The sequence below is a fragment of the Equus przewalskii genome, chromosome 4 (assembly GCF_037783145.1).
Source record: "Equus przewalskii isolate Varuska chromosome 4, EquPr2, whole genome shotgun sequence".
Classification (NCBI taxonomy): domain Eukaryota; kingdom Metazoa; phylum Chordata; class Mammalia; order Perissodactyla; family Equidae; genus Equus; species Equus przewalskii.
Genome location: NC_091834.1, coordinates 3,259,846 through 3,274,507, shown reverse-complemented (window position 1 = coordinate 3,274,507; position 14,662 = coordinate 3,259,846). Strand labels below are relative to the sequence as shown.

The 14,662-nt window shown below is 36.3% G+C and overlaps 1 protein-coding gene across 2 annotated transcripts in view; it reads left to right on the top strand.

Annotated features, from left to right (window-relative positions):
• Nucleotides 1-14,662, top strand: part of PTPN12 (protein tyrosine phosphatase non-receptor type 12) — an 89,080-nt gene that overhangs the window by 24,798 nt on the left and 49,620 nt on the right. For both annotated transcript variants that reach the window (XR_011539372.1, XM_070617014.1), the window contains exon 2: nt 14,084-14,192. Coding sequence is in view for 1 of the 2 variants with exons in the window: in XM_070617014.1 (XP_070473115.1) it covers nt 14,084-14,192 (109 nt within the window). In the remaining variant the exon portion in view is untranslated. The remainder of the gene's footprint in view (nt 1-14,083; nt 14,193-14,662) is intronic.

Sequence of the window (14,662 nt, the reverse complement as noted above, 5' to 3'; positions counted from 1 at the left end):
GGTCCCCCTTCCTATGCTGGATAGGGCATTTAATTTCTATGCAAACAACTACAAAGGGTTTCTTTTCCTTTTTTGAAAAAAATTTTTAGTTGTGGTAAAATGCAAATAAGATAAACTTTACCATCTTAACCATTTGTAAGTGTGCAGTTCAGTAGTGGTAAGGACATTCACATTGTTCTGCAGCCGGTCTCTGGCACTCTCTTCATCTTGCAAAACTAAAACTCTGTACCCATTAAAGCACTCCCCTGTCCTCCCTCCCCCAAGCCCCTGGCAGCCCCCATTCTGTTTTCTCTCTCTATCACTTTGACTATTCTTGGTACCTCATTTAAGTGGAATCATACAGTATTTGTCTTTTTGTGACTGGCTTATTTCAACTAGCATAATGTTAAGATTCATCCATGTTGTACCATGTCTCAAAATTGTCTTCCTTTTTAAGACTGAAGAGTATTCTATTGTCTGTACTATATTTTATCTGTTCGTCAATCAGTGAACATTTGCGTTGCTGACATCTCTTGGCTGTTGTGAATAATATTGCTGTGAGTGTGAATGTACACATATCTGTTCAATGAACTGCTTTCCATTCTTTTGAGTATGGACCCCAGAAGTGGAATTGCTGGATCATAAGGTAATTCAAGTTTTAATTTTTTGCGGAACTGCTGTACTATTTTCCATATTGGCTGTACCATATTACGTTCCCACCAACAGTGTACAAAGGTTCCAATTTCTCTACATCCCTACCAACATTTATTTTGTTTTTTTGATGGTAGCCATTGTAATGGGTATGAAGTGTTATCTTGTGGTTTTGATTTGTATTTTCCTGCTGGTGAGTGATGTTGAGCATCTTTTCCTATACTTGTTGGCCATTTGTTTATCTTCTTTTGAGAAGTATCTACTCAAGTCCTTTGCCCATTTTTTAATTGTGGTGTTTGTTTTTGTAGTTGAGTTGTAGTTCTTTATATCAAAGTGTTTCTGTATTTCCATCTTTAACACAAAAGCACCAGTTTATAAAAGTTTGACAATCATAATAAAACAAACTTGTGATTCATTTTCAAGGTAAAATGCTCTCATCACATAAGACAGTTAATGTGGCATCATAATTCCACTTCAATTAATAGTTCTTAGAATCAGCTAAAGTTTCAGTTATTTATCATTTTTCCTCCAAGATTGCTGTACAGATTCACATATCTTCTGCTTGTCTCAGTGAAGTTTCTGCTGGAGGAAATGTTAGTAAATTCTCTTCAGTGACTTTTGATGCAGGCTCGTGAGCCTAGGAGTCAAAAGAAAGATCTCTTGGACTCTCAAGGTCTGGTAGTAGTGCTCTTTTATTCAGAGGATAGCTTGGGACAGGACCCATGGGCATGAAGAGCTGCAGTGTGTTGAGGGAAGGGCTAAATTTATAAGGCGTGGGTATGTGAGTTATTTCTTTACCAGACAAGGGAAAGATTATGTAAAAAATCATTAAAGTGTTATCAGTGCAGGTGGGGTCTGTTTATTGGGTGGTCCTGTAACTTTGCATAGGATCAGGTCTTCCCGGAGGAGATGGAGATCGGTAAGGAGGGCAGGATGCCTTGGGCTTCTCTCCCTGGGGCAGCCTTGATGCGTCAGCTTTGACCATGGTTTCAAAAGTTGTCAAAATGTCACATGTTTTATTTAAAATTTTGGCTTAGTTTTGTGTTTCCTCTACATCATAAGTGTGTGTTTTTATTAAAAGTATTGCAGAAATCTTGATAATTGTTTATAGGTAGGTCTTAGTTTTTATCATGATTGAGGTTTGGCCTTTTTGTTTGATTTTACATGTTGTAAGAAAAAGGAGCACTGCTTATTATTATGAAGAGATATTTGAAGACAAAATCATGCCCTTGGTAACTTGGGGTGCACCTCTCTTTGTAGTAGTGTGGTCTGGCTTTCAGGACCAAGTCTAAAATAATGCCGGAATGAAATACTTTTTGCAAGGAATCTGAATGTTTGGTATAAAAAATAACTTCCAATTAATTTCCCTGGAGAAATATACTAAAACTTTGCGAACACATATTTGCCTAATTACCCAGGTTTGGGGTTAGTTCTTTTATTTTAGTTTTCCTTCGCAGTCCTGGGTTAGAGTTATAGAAGTTATAGGACTTAGACTTACACCGTAATCTTGCCTTACCAATATCCTGCCCTCTCCCGAATTTTCTTCTTACTATCTTCTCCTCTTAAACATCTAGTCTTCCAAATTAGTTGTCTAGCTTTATTACTATGGTTTGGGCATCAACTCATGTTTAAAACTGCATACTTTTATCTTTCCTGTTCATCATACTTACTTATCCTTTTCTGGAAAAGTTATGTGCTAAGTTCACTGGCCAAAGTTTCTAATAGACCTGATTGTTCATTTGTAATTTCTTCATGTTACTCCTGTTTAGATCAGAATCTGTGTTCTTGTTGTGTCTGGCCCTGTGGTGTCAATGTCCTAATGAAGGCCTGCAGTGAAGAAGAGAGGCTGAGGAAGACTCAATTTGAGGAGGCTGCGTGTTCCTCATTAGCAGGTGGAACTGAATGTGCCCTGGTCAGCCTGCTCTGGAGCTGCCAGTGATTGTTATCAACAATATCCCCTAACCTCCCATTAAGAACTTTTTATAACAGCTTTGTTGATAAATTCACATTTATGGAGATTAATTCATGTATCTTAAAATTCACCTCTTTAAAATATACGTTTCATTGGTTTTTAGTATAGTCACAAAGTTGGACATCTATTAGCAATGTCCAGTTTGAGAACATTTTCGTCACCCCCAAAAGAAACCCCATACCCATTACCAGTCACACCTTGTTCCTCCCTCACCCCGGCATCCTGATAACCACTGATCTACTTTCTGTCTCTATGCATTTGTCTCTTCTAGACATTTCATATAAATGGGGTCATATAATATGTGCTTTTTGTGTCTGACTTCTTTCACTTAGCGTGATGTTTTCAAGATTCATCTCTTGAGAATGTTTTAGTACTTCATTCCTTTTTATGGCTGAATAATACTCCCTTGCATGACTATACCATGTTTTGTTTATTTGTTCATCGTATGATGAACATTTGAGTTCTTTTCACTTTTTGGTTCTAATTAATAATGCTGCTATGAACATTTGTGTTCAAGTTTTTGTGTGGACATATATTTTGAATTTTCTTGGGTATGTACCTAGGCATGGACTTGCTGGTCATGTGGTAATAACTATCCTTTTAAGGAATTGCCAAACTCTGTTTCTATTGAGAATTTTAAACGCAATTTTTTTTAAGTATGCTTTTTTTGGTGAGGGAGATTGCCTCTGAGCTAACATCTGTTGCCAGTCTTCCTCTTTTTTTTCTGCCCAGAGCCCCAGTGCATGGTCGTATCTCCTGGTTGTAGGTCGTTGTGTTTCCTCTGTGTGGGCACCGCTGCAGCATGCCTTTACAAGCAGGGCGTGGGTCTGCACCCAGGGTCCAAACTGGTGAGCCCGGGGCCACCGAAGCGGAGCGCAAGCACTTGCCCACTCGGCCCCGCTGGCTCTAAAACGGAATTCGGTGAACAAAAGTTTGGCAACCCAACCTAACTTCACCTCTGCTTGGTCTCTCCTCTTTGAAAAATGCTAATGATTGTATTAAAGTAAATCCTTTATTACACTTAATTTTTCGTCTTAAAAACATAAATACCTTATACAAAGAATTTTTTTTTTTTGAAGATTAGCACCTAAGCTAACAACTGTTGCCAATCTCCTTTTTTTTTTCTGCTTTTTCTCCCCAAATCCCCCCACTACATAGTTGGATGTTTTTTGGTTGTGGGTCCTTCTAGTTGTGGCATGTGGGACACCGCCTCAGCATGGCCTGATGAGCAGTGCCATGTCTGCGCGCAGGATTCGAGCCAATGAAAACCTGGGCCGCTGAAGCAGAGCGTGTGAACTTAACCACTCGGCCACAGGGCAACCCCACAAAGAATGTTTTTATACGTTGATAGGAAAAATTGGTACAACAGATCCCTTAATAGTAATGCTTTATGTGTTACTAGACTTGGGGAGTTGGAATGGAAAGGTGCAAAAATATGGCTTGTAAATTTAGTCTGGTTTGCTGGGTAATTTTCAGGTTTTCGGATGTATAACAATTAGGATGTATGTGGTCGCTGTGTAGATTGATTATGGAAGGATTAGGGAGAATGTCAATGACAATTTATTCTACCATTCCAGAATTTGGCCCATGATTTATTTTGTCTATTGCAGTCTAAATAGACTTGCAGTATGCAGTTAAAAATTGCTTTCTGAAAAAAGAAAAATTGCTTTCTGAGTTTTTAACAGGAATTGGAGCTGGTAATGAACAGTGTGATCTGAAGTCTCCTCCTCAGGTATGGCACCAAATCTTAGGGTACACACACAAAAGGGATTAAAATGGCCTTTAGGAACAAAAATTTGGCAATATTTGGGTATACAAATGAAGATATTTTGGTATCTGCTAGTTTCAATAACAGTTCTGCTCATCTGAGGCAGCTAATTAAAATTTTCCCTTGAATGTTTCACGTGTTGTTAAATCTCACCTTTTACATGTTTAAAGGCGTCGTCATGCTCGATGCTGTGTAGGGTGCTTAGATACACGGTCTGATGACATAAACGCATTGCTTATGTCTCGACTCCTGGACATACGTTAATTAGTTATTTATAGTATTTCTTTTCCCTTTTTCCTCATCATTCAAAGGATTTCTTAAATCTTTTTATTTTTAATTGAAAAGACAATGTAGTTAAAGGAAAGGAAATTAAGTTACCTGTGGTCCTATATTAAAACACCTGTCTTTCGTCATTGGCAGTGGGACTAGAAAGTAAGGGCCGAGCTTGGGAGATGTTTACTGAGGTGGACCCACCAGAACTTGAAACTGATTGGATGTGAGAGGAAGCAAGTGGACAGATAAGGGGGAAAAGTCCAACAATACTAGAGGTTTTAAGCCCGAGTAGGTGAGGAGGGCCAAGGTGCCATGAAAATGAAAAGGGACACAGAAGCGTTTGAAAAATCAGATGAATTCCTTTCTGTCTAGTTAGGTTGAATTGCTGTTGGGGATGTTCGGTAGCACTTTGAAAATGGAACTGGAACGGAAAAGTCAGGACTAGAAATAGAGATTTTTGAGATCTTGATAGATGTAATAGTTAAAGGCATGGAAGGGAGGGGATACACTTGACAAAGGAAGAAATTTGGGGCGAAAACAGTTGTGCAGAGAACACATACGTTTGGGGCCTGGAAACAGGAGCCAGAGAGGACTGACGAGCGGGGTAAGAGGAGAATCAAGAGACACTTGTTTCATGGAATCTAAGAAAGGGGTTTTAACAAGGGGCGGTTCATCTGTGTTAAACACTTTGTAGGAATTGAGGCTTCTGAGGTTTTGAGGCCTTTTGGAGATTATTGGTGATTTCGTAAAAGTAGCTTCAGTAACAGTGGTAAAGGGGAGAATGAAAGTTTCAGGGAGTTCAAGAGTTAATGGTTCACCAGGAAGTGCAGGTTTCTCTGTAAAACTTTGGTCTGTTGACCACATCTTTGTGGCAGTCTGGCCTAGCAAAAAATAATTTATTTCCATAGTGGTAAATATGTATTGAACTTTCTTAAACTGCAAAGGTCACTCTTCCTGTGCTATATTTGTTTTTGCAAAGATAAATATGAATTCTGCATCCATGCTGTTAATTTGGGGGTCTTCTTTGTTTTATTTTTTAGTTGAACAGTTGGTGTTATTATGGCTTAATGTGTTAAAGCTGGGACTCAATATTCTCAATTTTATTGTATATATATATTATGTATTAAGAAATGATAAGATTAGAGATGGATTGCTTTGAAATACTTTGAGAGTCTGGGCTTGGCAGAGTATTCCCCAAAGTAGACTAAAGGGTGAAAGAGACTATGGTGATGGTGTTTTCTCCAGTCAAGACACATAATCAGGTGAGGGGTGGCATAGTCAGGAACCATAGTTTTAATACCCAGATTTTGGAATTTCTGAGCTGTTTGCTCGAGGGACAGTGGGACAAAACATTTGAATTAGGATTGACCTGGAAAATAGGGAACGACTGGTTGCATGAGTTAAATGGTTAGAGAGGCATTAGATACAGGATGGTGAAGAAACAGATGAAAGAGAAGGTGAGGGCTTGGTGAGTAGAAACAAAAATAATCAACCTGGGAACACTTTTCTTTTCCATTTTCTGTATTAAATGTCTTTATTTCAATAAAATTAATATATGTAATATATATGACAAAACGATTTTATTGTTCTCTTAATTTAAATGAGATTCTATTTTATTTCCATAGGAATATAGCTTGGAGGTAGAGAGGGAATAAACTTGGATTATATCTTCTTATTTCAATTTTGAGAAAACATTGTATTTTCTTTTCCAACCAGAAAACAAGCGCCTTTCTTAAGAAAGAAAAAACATTTGCTTCTTGTCCAGGCTGTGCAAAAAACAGTTATAGGCTTGTTGTGAAATTTTTTATTACCTTTTCTTCTTTTAGTTTTTATGCCTTGCCATATTTATTATTTTTAAATATACAGTCTGTAGTACAAAGTTTTATTTAAAAACAAATTGTCAAAATTAAGGTCTATAGCTACACTCATTTAGGGAGGATTATAAAGCTGCTGTGTTGAGATTTCCTTTGCTGGTTGATGGAACTAGAAATTGAACCCCAGCTTCTCTGTCTCAAAGCTGTTCCATTGTGAAGTAGTAATGAAATGTAAGCAGGGAGAGAAAATTGTTTCTCAAGTATACTGGTCAGTTCTGATTTGCATCCATTTTCTCTGAACCTTACCACCTGAGGAGACCGAAACAGTTTATTGACTTGCTACCGTTTGTCATGGGTTGTGCTGGTAGTAGCTGGTATTAATTAATAGAAGAGGAAGATACGGTCTGCATCTTCAGGGAGTTCACGTTGTATCAGGGATGGTATGTGTGCGTGTATAATTACTGTGCGTTGTGATGTGTCCTAGATTAGAGGTCTGTTTAAAGGGCTGTGGTCAGAGATGAGGAAGCAATTTGAGAGGAAGTGGAAGATGGGAGTGGGTGCCCGTACTAGTCTCAGGAAATGTTTCAGCAAGATGATTTCTGTACTGAGCTAGAAGAAAGCAAGGAGTTTGCTTGGCAGACTACTAGGAAAATAACTGAAGCATCAGAATCAACATGAACAAAGAAAATCATTTTGTTACCTAAAGACGCGTCAGCTCAGCCCTCATTTACTTCAAAGTATGTCCTTTTAGTATCAGTCCTGACTTAGCTTCAAATGAGAAGGCTTAGCTATGAGTATCTAAAAAAGAATGACAGATAAGTTAATCTGTCATGCAGCAATAGGTAAAGCATAAACAAAGATAGGAAGATACATTTTGAAAGTTGAAGTTGCATATTTTGCAGTTAAAGGTGGACATTGCAGTTGTATGATTGAAAGACCCTTGGGTTGTTTTAGTTGCTTGTAACAGTATTATTAGTGGTATGCATATTTTTATATAAATATGTTTGTGAAGATTTAAGAACAGCCAATTAGAGATAGTATACTTGTGGTGGAAATTATACTCTGATTTTACTACTTGCTGCCATTACTATGGGGTTTTAAAAAAAATTTATTTTGGCTTAATGATGCAACTTGTAGATAGTGTGATAACTTAGCGTTACGATTGAGTGGCTTTTGTGACCGAGGACAATTAAATATTTCAGGTATAAAACCAGATGAATTTATTCATTTAACAGTTATTATTGAATGCCAACTATGTGCCAAACCCCCTACCTTTTAAAATTCAGATAGATTCTCCAGCAGTTGCCTCGGATATTTTTCAGAGCAGTGGCAAAAGCATTTTATGAGTTAGGTATTCTTTTATTTTGCTGCAATATAACTCTTAAGCTTAAAGTAATTTTATTTCACTTTAAGGTACAGTTTTAAGATTTGTATATTCTTGTGTGCATGTTTACTTTAAGTACTGTCTTATGAAGCTCCTTACTGTTTTTTAGTGTTATGACATTGAGGAATTTGAGGCAGTAGTGTCTGGCCTAGTAACAGAGCATGAGAAGTCTGCAATATTTAATTTATTTGCATCCCATCTTACTCCAAAAAGAATTTGATTTAACTTAATTTCCATTTTAGCTCCATTACTTTTTGTATCCATTTGTTTTCTTAGTTGTCCTAATTTAAAATCCAGCCAACAATTAAGTGCAATACTTGTGTCTGTCTAAATGTGTTCTGAATTCTAAGTCTGTTCAGTGAATACGAAGAGAACTAGATAAATTTTAGAGGTGGTGCTAATACAACTTGCTGATGGTTTGGATGTTGAAGGTGAGGGGGGTAAAGGAAGGAATCAAGAAGGATTCCCAGCTCTTAGGCTTGAGCACCTGTTGGATGGTGCTGTTTGGACATGTTTCTGATGCCCAGGAGACACCCAGTGGGCAGTCCAGTAGATAGGTAGCTGTTTGACAGGAGACATTCAGCAGACATCTCACAACTCCTTCTCATTAGCCTCGGTCCTTAGATCAGCAGTCACATTGTTCGATCCTTTTAAAGAACTCAAATCTTAACACACAAATGGATACCTTAAAGAGGATAGGCATTTTGCCTATGACTTTTAGAGGTCTTTGAGAAGCAGTTTATTGATTTAAGATTAGGGGAATAAACTTTTTGTGTCTTACGAAATAAAGAGAAAATAATTTGGAACTTCGAAAACAAAGTGAATATTAAACTCAGTTTTTATTTGCATCAAAAATTGTAAGATATTATGGGGCTGGCCCCGTGGCCGAGTGGGTGAGTTCGTGCACTCTTCTTCTGCGACCCAGGGTTTCACCAGTTCAAATCCTGGGCGTGGACATGGCACTGCTCATCAAGCCTTGCTAAGGCGGCGTCCCACATGCCACAACTTAAAAACAAGGACCCACAACTAAAAATACACAACTGTGTACCGGGGGGGCTTTGAGAGAAAAAGGAAAAATAAAATCTTTAAAAAAAAATCTAATATATTAGAGATATACTGACTTGTCTGAGAAGGCTCAATAAGTAATTCTTGAATCCACCCATTTTTAATATGATTTGTATGTATTAGGTATTGGTCTATAAAGTCCAATAAGATAGTCCAGTTCCTGCCTTCAACTTTATAGTCTAGTGACTGAGACAGACCAGTGTTGAAATACTTTTCACAAGTGGTAATAGAGCAATGTCTTCTTAACTCCTCAGTGCTGGGGCCTGAGGAACAGTTGAGAAGGGAAGGTTCAAGAAGGACTTCACAAAGGAAATAACACTTTAGCCAGGTCCTTCTGTTAAGTCACTAGCAAGAATAATTTGTGAAACTGATATCAGAGGGTGGAGAGTTGCTTGTGGTGGTGATGGTGGATAATTCTGTATGGCTGGAGCATGAAACTCTTAAGTGAGAGAGTGTTATAAAAAGAAGCTAGGACATTGGACAGGCAGCATTCAAAATATGTTATAATTAAACTAAGAAATTGGTGGTTTATCTTGGAGGTGGTAGACCCATTGGAGGATTTTTAAGTGTGGGACTAAAAGTGATCAGACTTGCCTTTTAGAACAGTGATTCTGAGATAAGAATGGAATTAAGGAGTTTATTATGTGACTTTTTCAACTTTTAAGGGTAGACTTAATTGAAAATGTCTTTCTTAAAGGCTGTGTTTGGGTTTGTTTGCTGGTGTAAGAAAATACAAAAAAAGAAAAACCCACACCTGGTAAAGAAAGCATGTGGTATCTATAACTTATGTAAATATACCATTTAGCAATATTTTTGCCTAGTTAAGACAGTAAATGATTCAAAGTACCTCTTTACTTTAGGATTATATTAAATAATTATGTGAAACTTAAGTGAATTATTAGTGTTTAGTTCAGTGCTGTTCTCATATAGTCTGTTACGTAGCACTATGCTTATGAATAAGGTTCCTTAGTGTATGATGGCATGTTTCTCAATTTCCTAGTAACCGCTTTCCTAGAGACAATGGAAATGATGGTCAGGAAGGTGAAATGAAATTGTGTGTGTACATACTTTCCATTGTATATAGTTAAATGCACTCTGGTGCTACCTGCACTTCAGGCACTGTTTGGACATTAATTTTGATGTGGTGTTATGAAAACAAAACCTTGTTTTGTTTGGGCAAGCATTCAAATCTTAATCTAAGGTTAATTTAACATATGAGCGTTTAATATGCTCCAGGGGTACAGGGCATTACAAATACTAATCTGACAGTGATCTTGTACCCACGGAGCTTAGAGTTTAGTAGGGAAAGTAAGATGTATTCTCTTTATGTATTTATCATAAAGAGAAGGAAATGGTGTCTTAATAGTACATATAAGGTTTATAAAGAACTCAGAAGGGAAAGATTATTTTTGCATAAGGAGGATAAGAAACTCTGAAGGGACTAGGCCTTAAAAGATGGGTACGATTCGGAGGTCTTAAAGTGGAATGACCACTCAGAAGCAAAGAGAAAGCATACACAAAGACACAGGGAGAGGATTATCATGGCACGTTTTTAAAGTGGAATCTTGAAAGCACCTTTTCATGGATTTTTGTTTGTTTTTACCAATTACACAGGTGCATGCAGTGTTGTATTATTCTGATGTTTTGAGACAGAAAAGAAATGTAGAAGGAATTTTGGTTTTCCTGTATGCCATACCTACCAGTTTTATCTAGAGTCTGATCTGAAAACCTTTGAATTCTTTTTGTTTATAGCTGGTACATGTTTTTGCTCTCACTTGCTTTTGAACTATGATCTCTCCTGTCCCTCTTTTTGCTACTTGTAATTCCATTTTTCCTTTTTCATCCCTAATCTGTCCTCTACCTCCCAAGAAAAATCCCAGTTCAATTTTTCACAATTATTTCATGCTGCCGTCTTGTCCATAAAATACAGAGGAACCTAAGAATTACTGAAGTCAGCCTCCATTCCTCCATGCTGTTGATCACACTACTCCTTCGTCTTGAACCTTATACCTATACCGTGGGTCTTAAAGCGTGGCCCCAGACAGCAGCAGCAGCAGCACCTAGGAACTTACTAAAAATACAAATTCTCAGGCTGCACCTCAGACCTACTGAATGAAGAACTCTGAGGATGGGGCCCTGCCGTCTGTATTTTAACAAGCCCTTCAGGTGATTCTGCAGCATGCTCAAATTTGACTGTACGAATGAAGCATGCTTTATAGTACTTAACACTCCCAGGCAAACAAGTTGTCCCAGGATATGTGACTCCTTTTGATCTCTGATCTAGGAGAGATTTTAAAGAAAGAAATAAATCTGTAGTGATTTTAAAGAGGAAAAATCTGTAGCAGCAAATAACATTTGAAGAGTTTCAGTAATTGACTCAATAATAATAAACATTTATTGAGCTCATTTTTTTGTGCCAGGCCGTTTGCTCAGTGACGGTGTTATCCTCATATTACGGAAGGTGACACCCAGGTTGAATGTTCAGTGTCATACAGCTAGAAAGTGGCAGACCTAGAATTTTAATTCAAGCAGCTAACTATAGAACTGACCCGTTTTTTGCTTAGGAAATACGTCCCTACTTGAGGATATCCTTTTAATACAGTTGGGTAGAGTTCTTTCGATGTTGAGTTTTTTTTAATGTACAAAAAGTTTTTAGGTTGAATAGACCACCTTTGTTTTATCTGTTACATCAGAGATTAGTAGCTCTGATCGGTGTGAAAATTTCTAAGTACACTGCTTATGTAGACTTATTTTAATAGAACATTCTTCATTGGAAGCTTGATGTAGAGAGCATCTCATGCTCTGCTAGGATTTAAGAAAACTGCATATATAAAAATTCAAACGCAAATTAGATATTTATTTGTACACAAAAGTGTTCTCAAGTTCCTTATATGCGAAATGAAAAATCATTTCACATAAAAACTTTGTTTTGCACATTTCTCAAATTTGTCATGTAAAAGAAGAAATGCTTAGAGTGATCGCAGCAGGTATTTCAGAATTATGTTGACATTTTATGATTAAACCCATCCCCCCTTTCCTTTCCTGTGTAGTTTTTATATATATATATATATTTTAAATGATTGTTACCTAAGTTACATTCCTTTTCCTCCTGTGTTTCTGCAGCTATTTAGATTGATATCCTTCTGAGTCACATTTACATAGAATATTTTGTACTGTATTAAGATACTATAAATATCTGAAAATGAAAATCTTTGAGCAGAAAAAATACAAAAATTCTGATTAAGTATGTAAGATGTATATGGGAAGTAACTAGGAGGATCTTTGTTAATGTGGAGTAATGAAATCATGAACAATCTTTTCTGCTTTCCCTTTTTTTAATATTTAATTTTTTGAATAGGCAATACATTCATATAATCCAAAAGGTATGAAAGGACGTATAGTAATGTTTCCTTCCTGATTGTTTCCTGCAGCTACCCGTTTCTCTTCTCCACAGACAACGAACAACCTTTGTTAATAGTTTCTCTTCCAGAGATATTTTATACACGTGTACAAGCAAATACAAATATATTTTTATTTTTCTTAACACCAATAGTGGTGTATTATAGACACTATTGTGTTCCCCGCTTTTTATACTTAATATGTATTTTTGAGATATTTCCGTATCACTATATGTAAAGAGCTTCCTCATTTGTTTTCAGCTGTATCATATTTGATTGTATGAATAAAACCAATCTTTTTACCAGTCCTCTATTAACAGACTTTTTTGATTGTTTACAGTCTTTGGTTTTTATAAACAGTGCTTCAGTAAGTACCTTTGTGCTGCATACATTGTTTCATGTGTGTGGTTTATCTAGAGGACAAATTTGTAGTACACTTCCTTGGTTAATGGGTTATGGGTGTTTGTAATTGCCAAATCACCCTTCTCAAGGGGTTGTGCGAATGTTCTTTCCTACCAGCATGGTACTGAAGTTCTGGTTTTCGCACACCCTCACCAACAACCATTTACTTTTCAATACACTTTTTCCCCCCAGTATGCTTGCTTACTTTGAGAACTTTATTACCACAGGAAATAGCATCATAAATGTGGGGGATTTTACTTTGGCAATGTGCCAATGCAAAACAAGATGCTAGTAAGTCTTTTCATTGTAATGAAAAAAAATGCATATTCCTGCTTTAAATCTCTAAGATTGTGGTGATAAAGTTCAGTAGTTTTTAAAGAAAAACAAAAGGCTCACTATTCTATATGTAAGTGCCTATTTGTAAGATTATTTCAAGTGCTGTAAAAGTATAACAAGAATAAGTTAAGAATCTTGAATTAGAGTTCTATCTGTGATTTTTAGAAATACAGACATAATATTCTTAGTTGCTTAAATTTTAGTATCACAAGTAGCAAAAATAAAATGGTGAGAAAGTTAAATGTTACCGGGCTTCTTTTTCATTTAGTTTGTATTTAATAATTTTTTGAATAGTAAAACCAGAATGCTTTCAATATGTCTTTAAACCTGGAAGAAAGTAGGCTCCTTTGAAATTAAATTTCAGCAATGTAATTGAGTAGTGAATTTAAACGATTCACAATGCTGACTTTTCAGTGCTTCTGAAAGCAGGAAGTGTATTACTGACGTTCAGAAATATTCCAGCCCAAAGAACATCCCCACTGCCGTATGTGGTAAGGGCTTGTCACTAACTCACAAACCGCTTCTGTAACGCAGTGAATACGCAGAATTGGTCTTTGTTGGACATTTCCAATTCAACGTGAAAGAACTTTGTTTTGCAGTGTCTTATAAGTAATTATTAGCTTATGCCTTGGAAGGAGCCTGGCACATGATGGGTGCTCAAGGTATATTGAGAGAAGGAAGAAAGAAGTTTATATGTGATCTTTTAGGCATGATTTTAAAACTTAGTTTTGGGGACCTTTAGTTAAAACACAAAATAAAGACTGAGTTAAGTATTCTGTGTGTTTATTAATGATTTCTAGTGTCCCTTTTCTTTCAGTACTGGAATATTAATCTTATGTTTGCACTTACGCTAAAAAAGAAATTACCCTTGGGGTTAATTATTGAGGGATGGAGAGGTATTGTGAGCTTAGAAAAACAAGAAAATGAGTTGTGAGGAACTGGGTTTAGCAAAATTCATTGAAGAGCTATTTCTAAATCATTAAAATTTTGAAAATATTAATGTTTTTCTAAACTTGAATTTTTCTTTTTTTGTGTTTTAAGCGATTAAGAAGATTGTCTACCAAATATAGAACAGAAAAGATTTATCCCACAGCCACTGGAGAAAAAGAAGAAAATGTAAAAAAGAACAGATATAAGGACATACTGCCATGTAAGTTTGAAATGCCCTTAATAGAACAAATGGGAATGCTAATGAGCAGTTTTGCAGCCTAAACCAGCTTTATTCTTCCTAATGAGTTTGATTGTTAAGGAGGTAGCAATTAACATCCCTTTCAAGGTACACTACAAAGATGATAATTTGTAATTGTGCTTTTTGTTTTTCCTTCTGATAGTAGTTTTTGTTGTTATTATTGTTTAAATTTTTTTCCTTTAAGCATCACAATTACTCTGATACTAACTTACCTTTAAATACTGAAAAATCCAAGTAAGAGTATCTTTTGTGGGCTTCCTGTTCAAAGAAGTTTGGTTAAAATAAAATTGGTTAAAATTATCTAGATAAATAATTCAAAAAATATAATTGAATACATTTTGTAAAATGCTAACAATATTCAACTCTTATCTATCGTCTGCTCACCATAAGAACTTTAATTGATTAATTATGTGTGACAATGAAGCATAAGG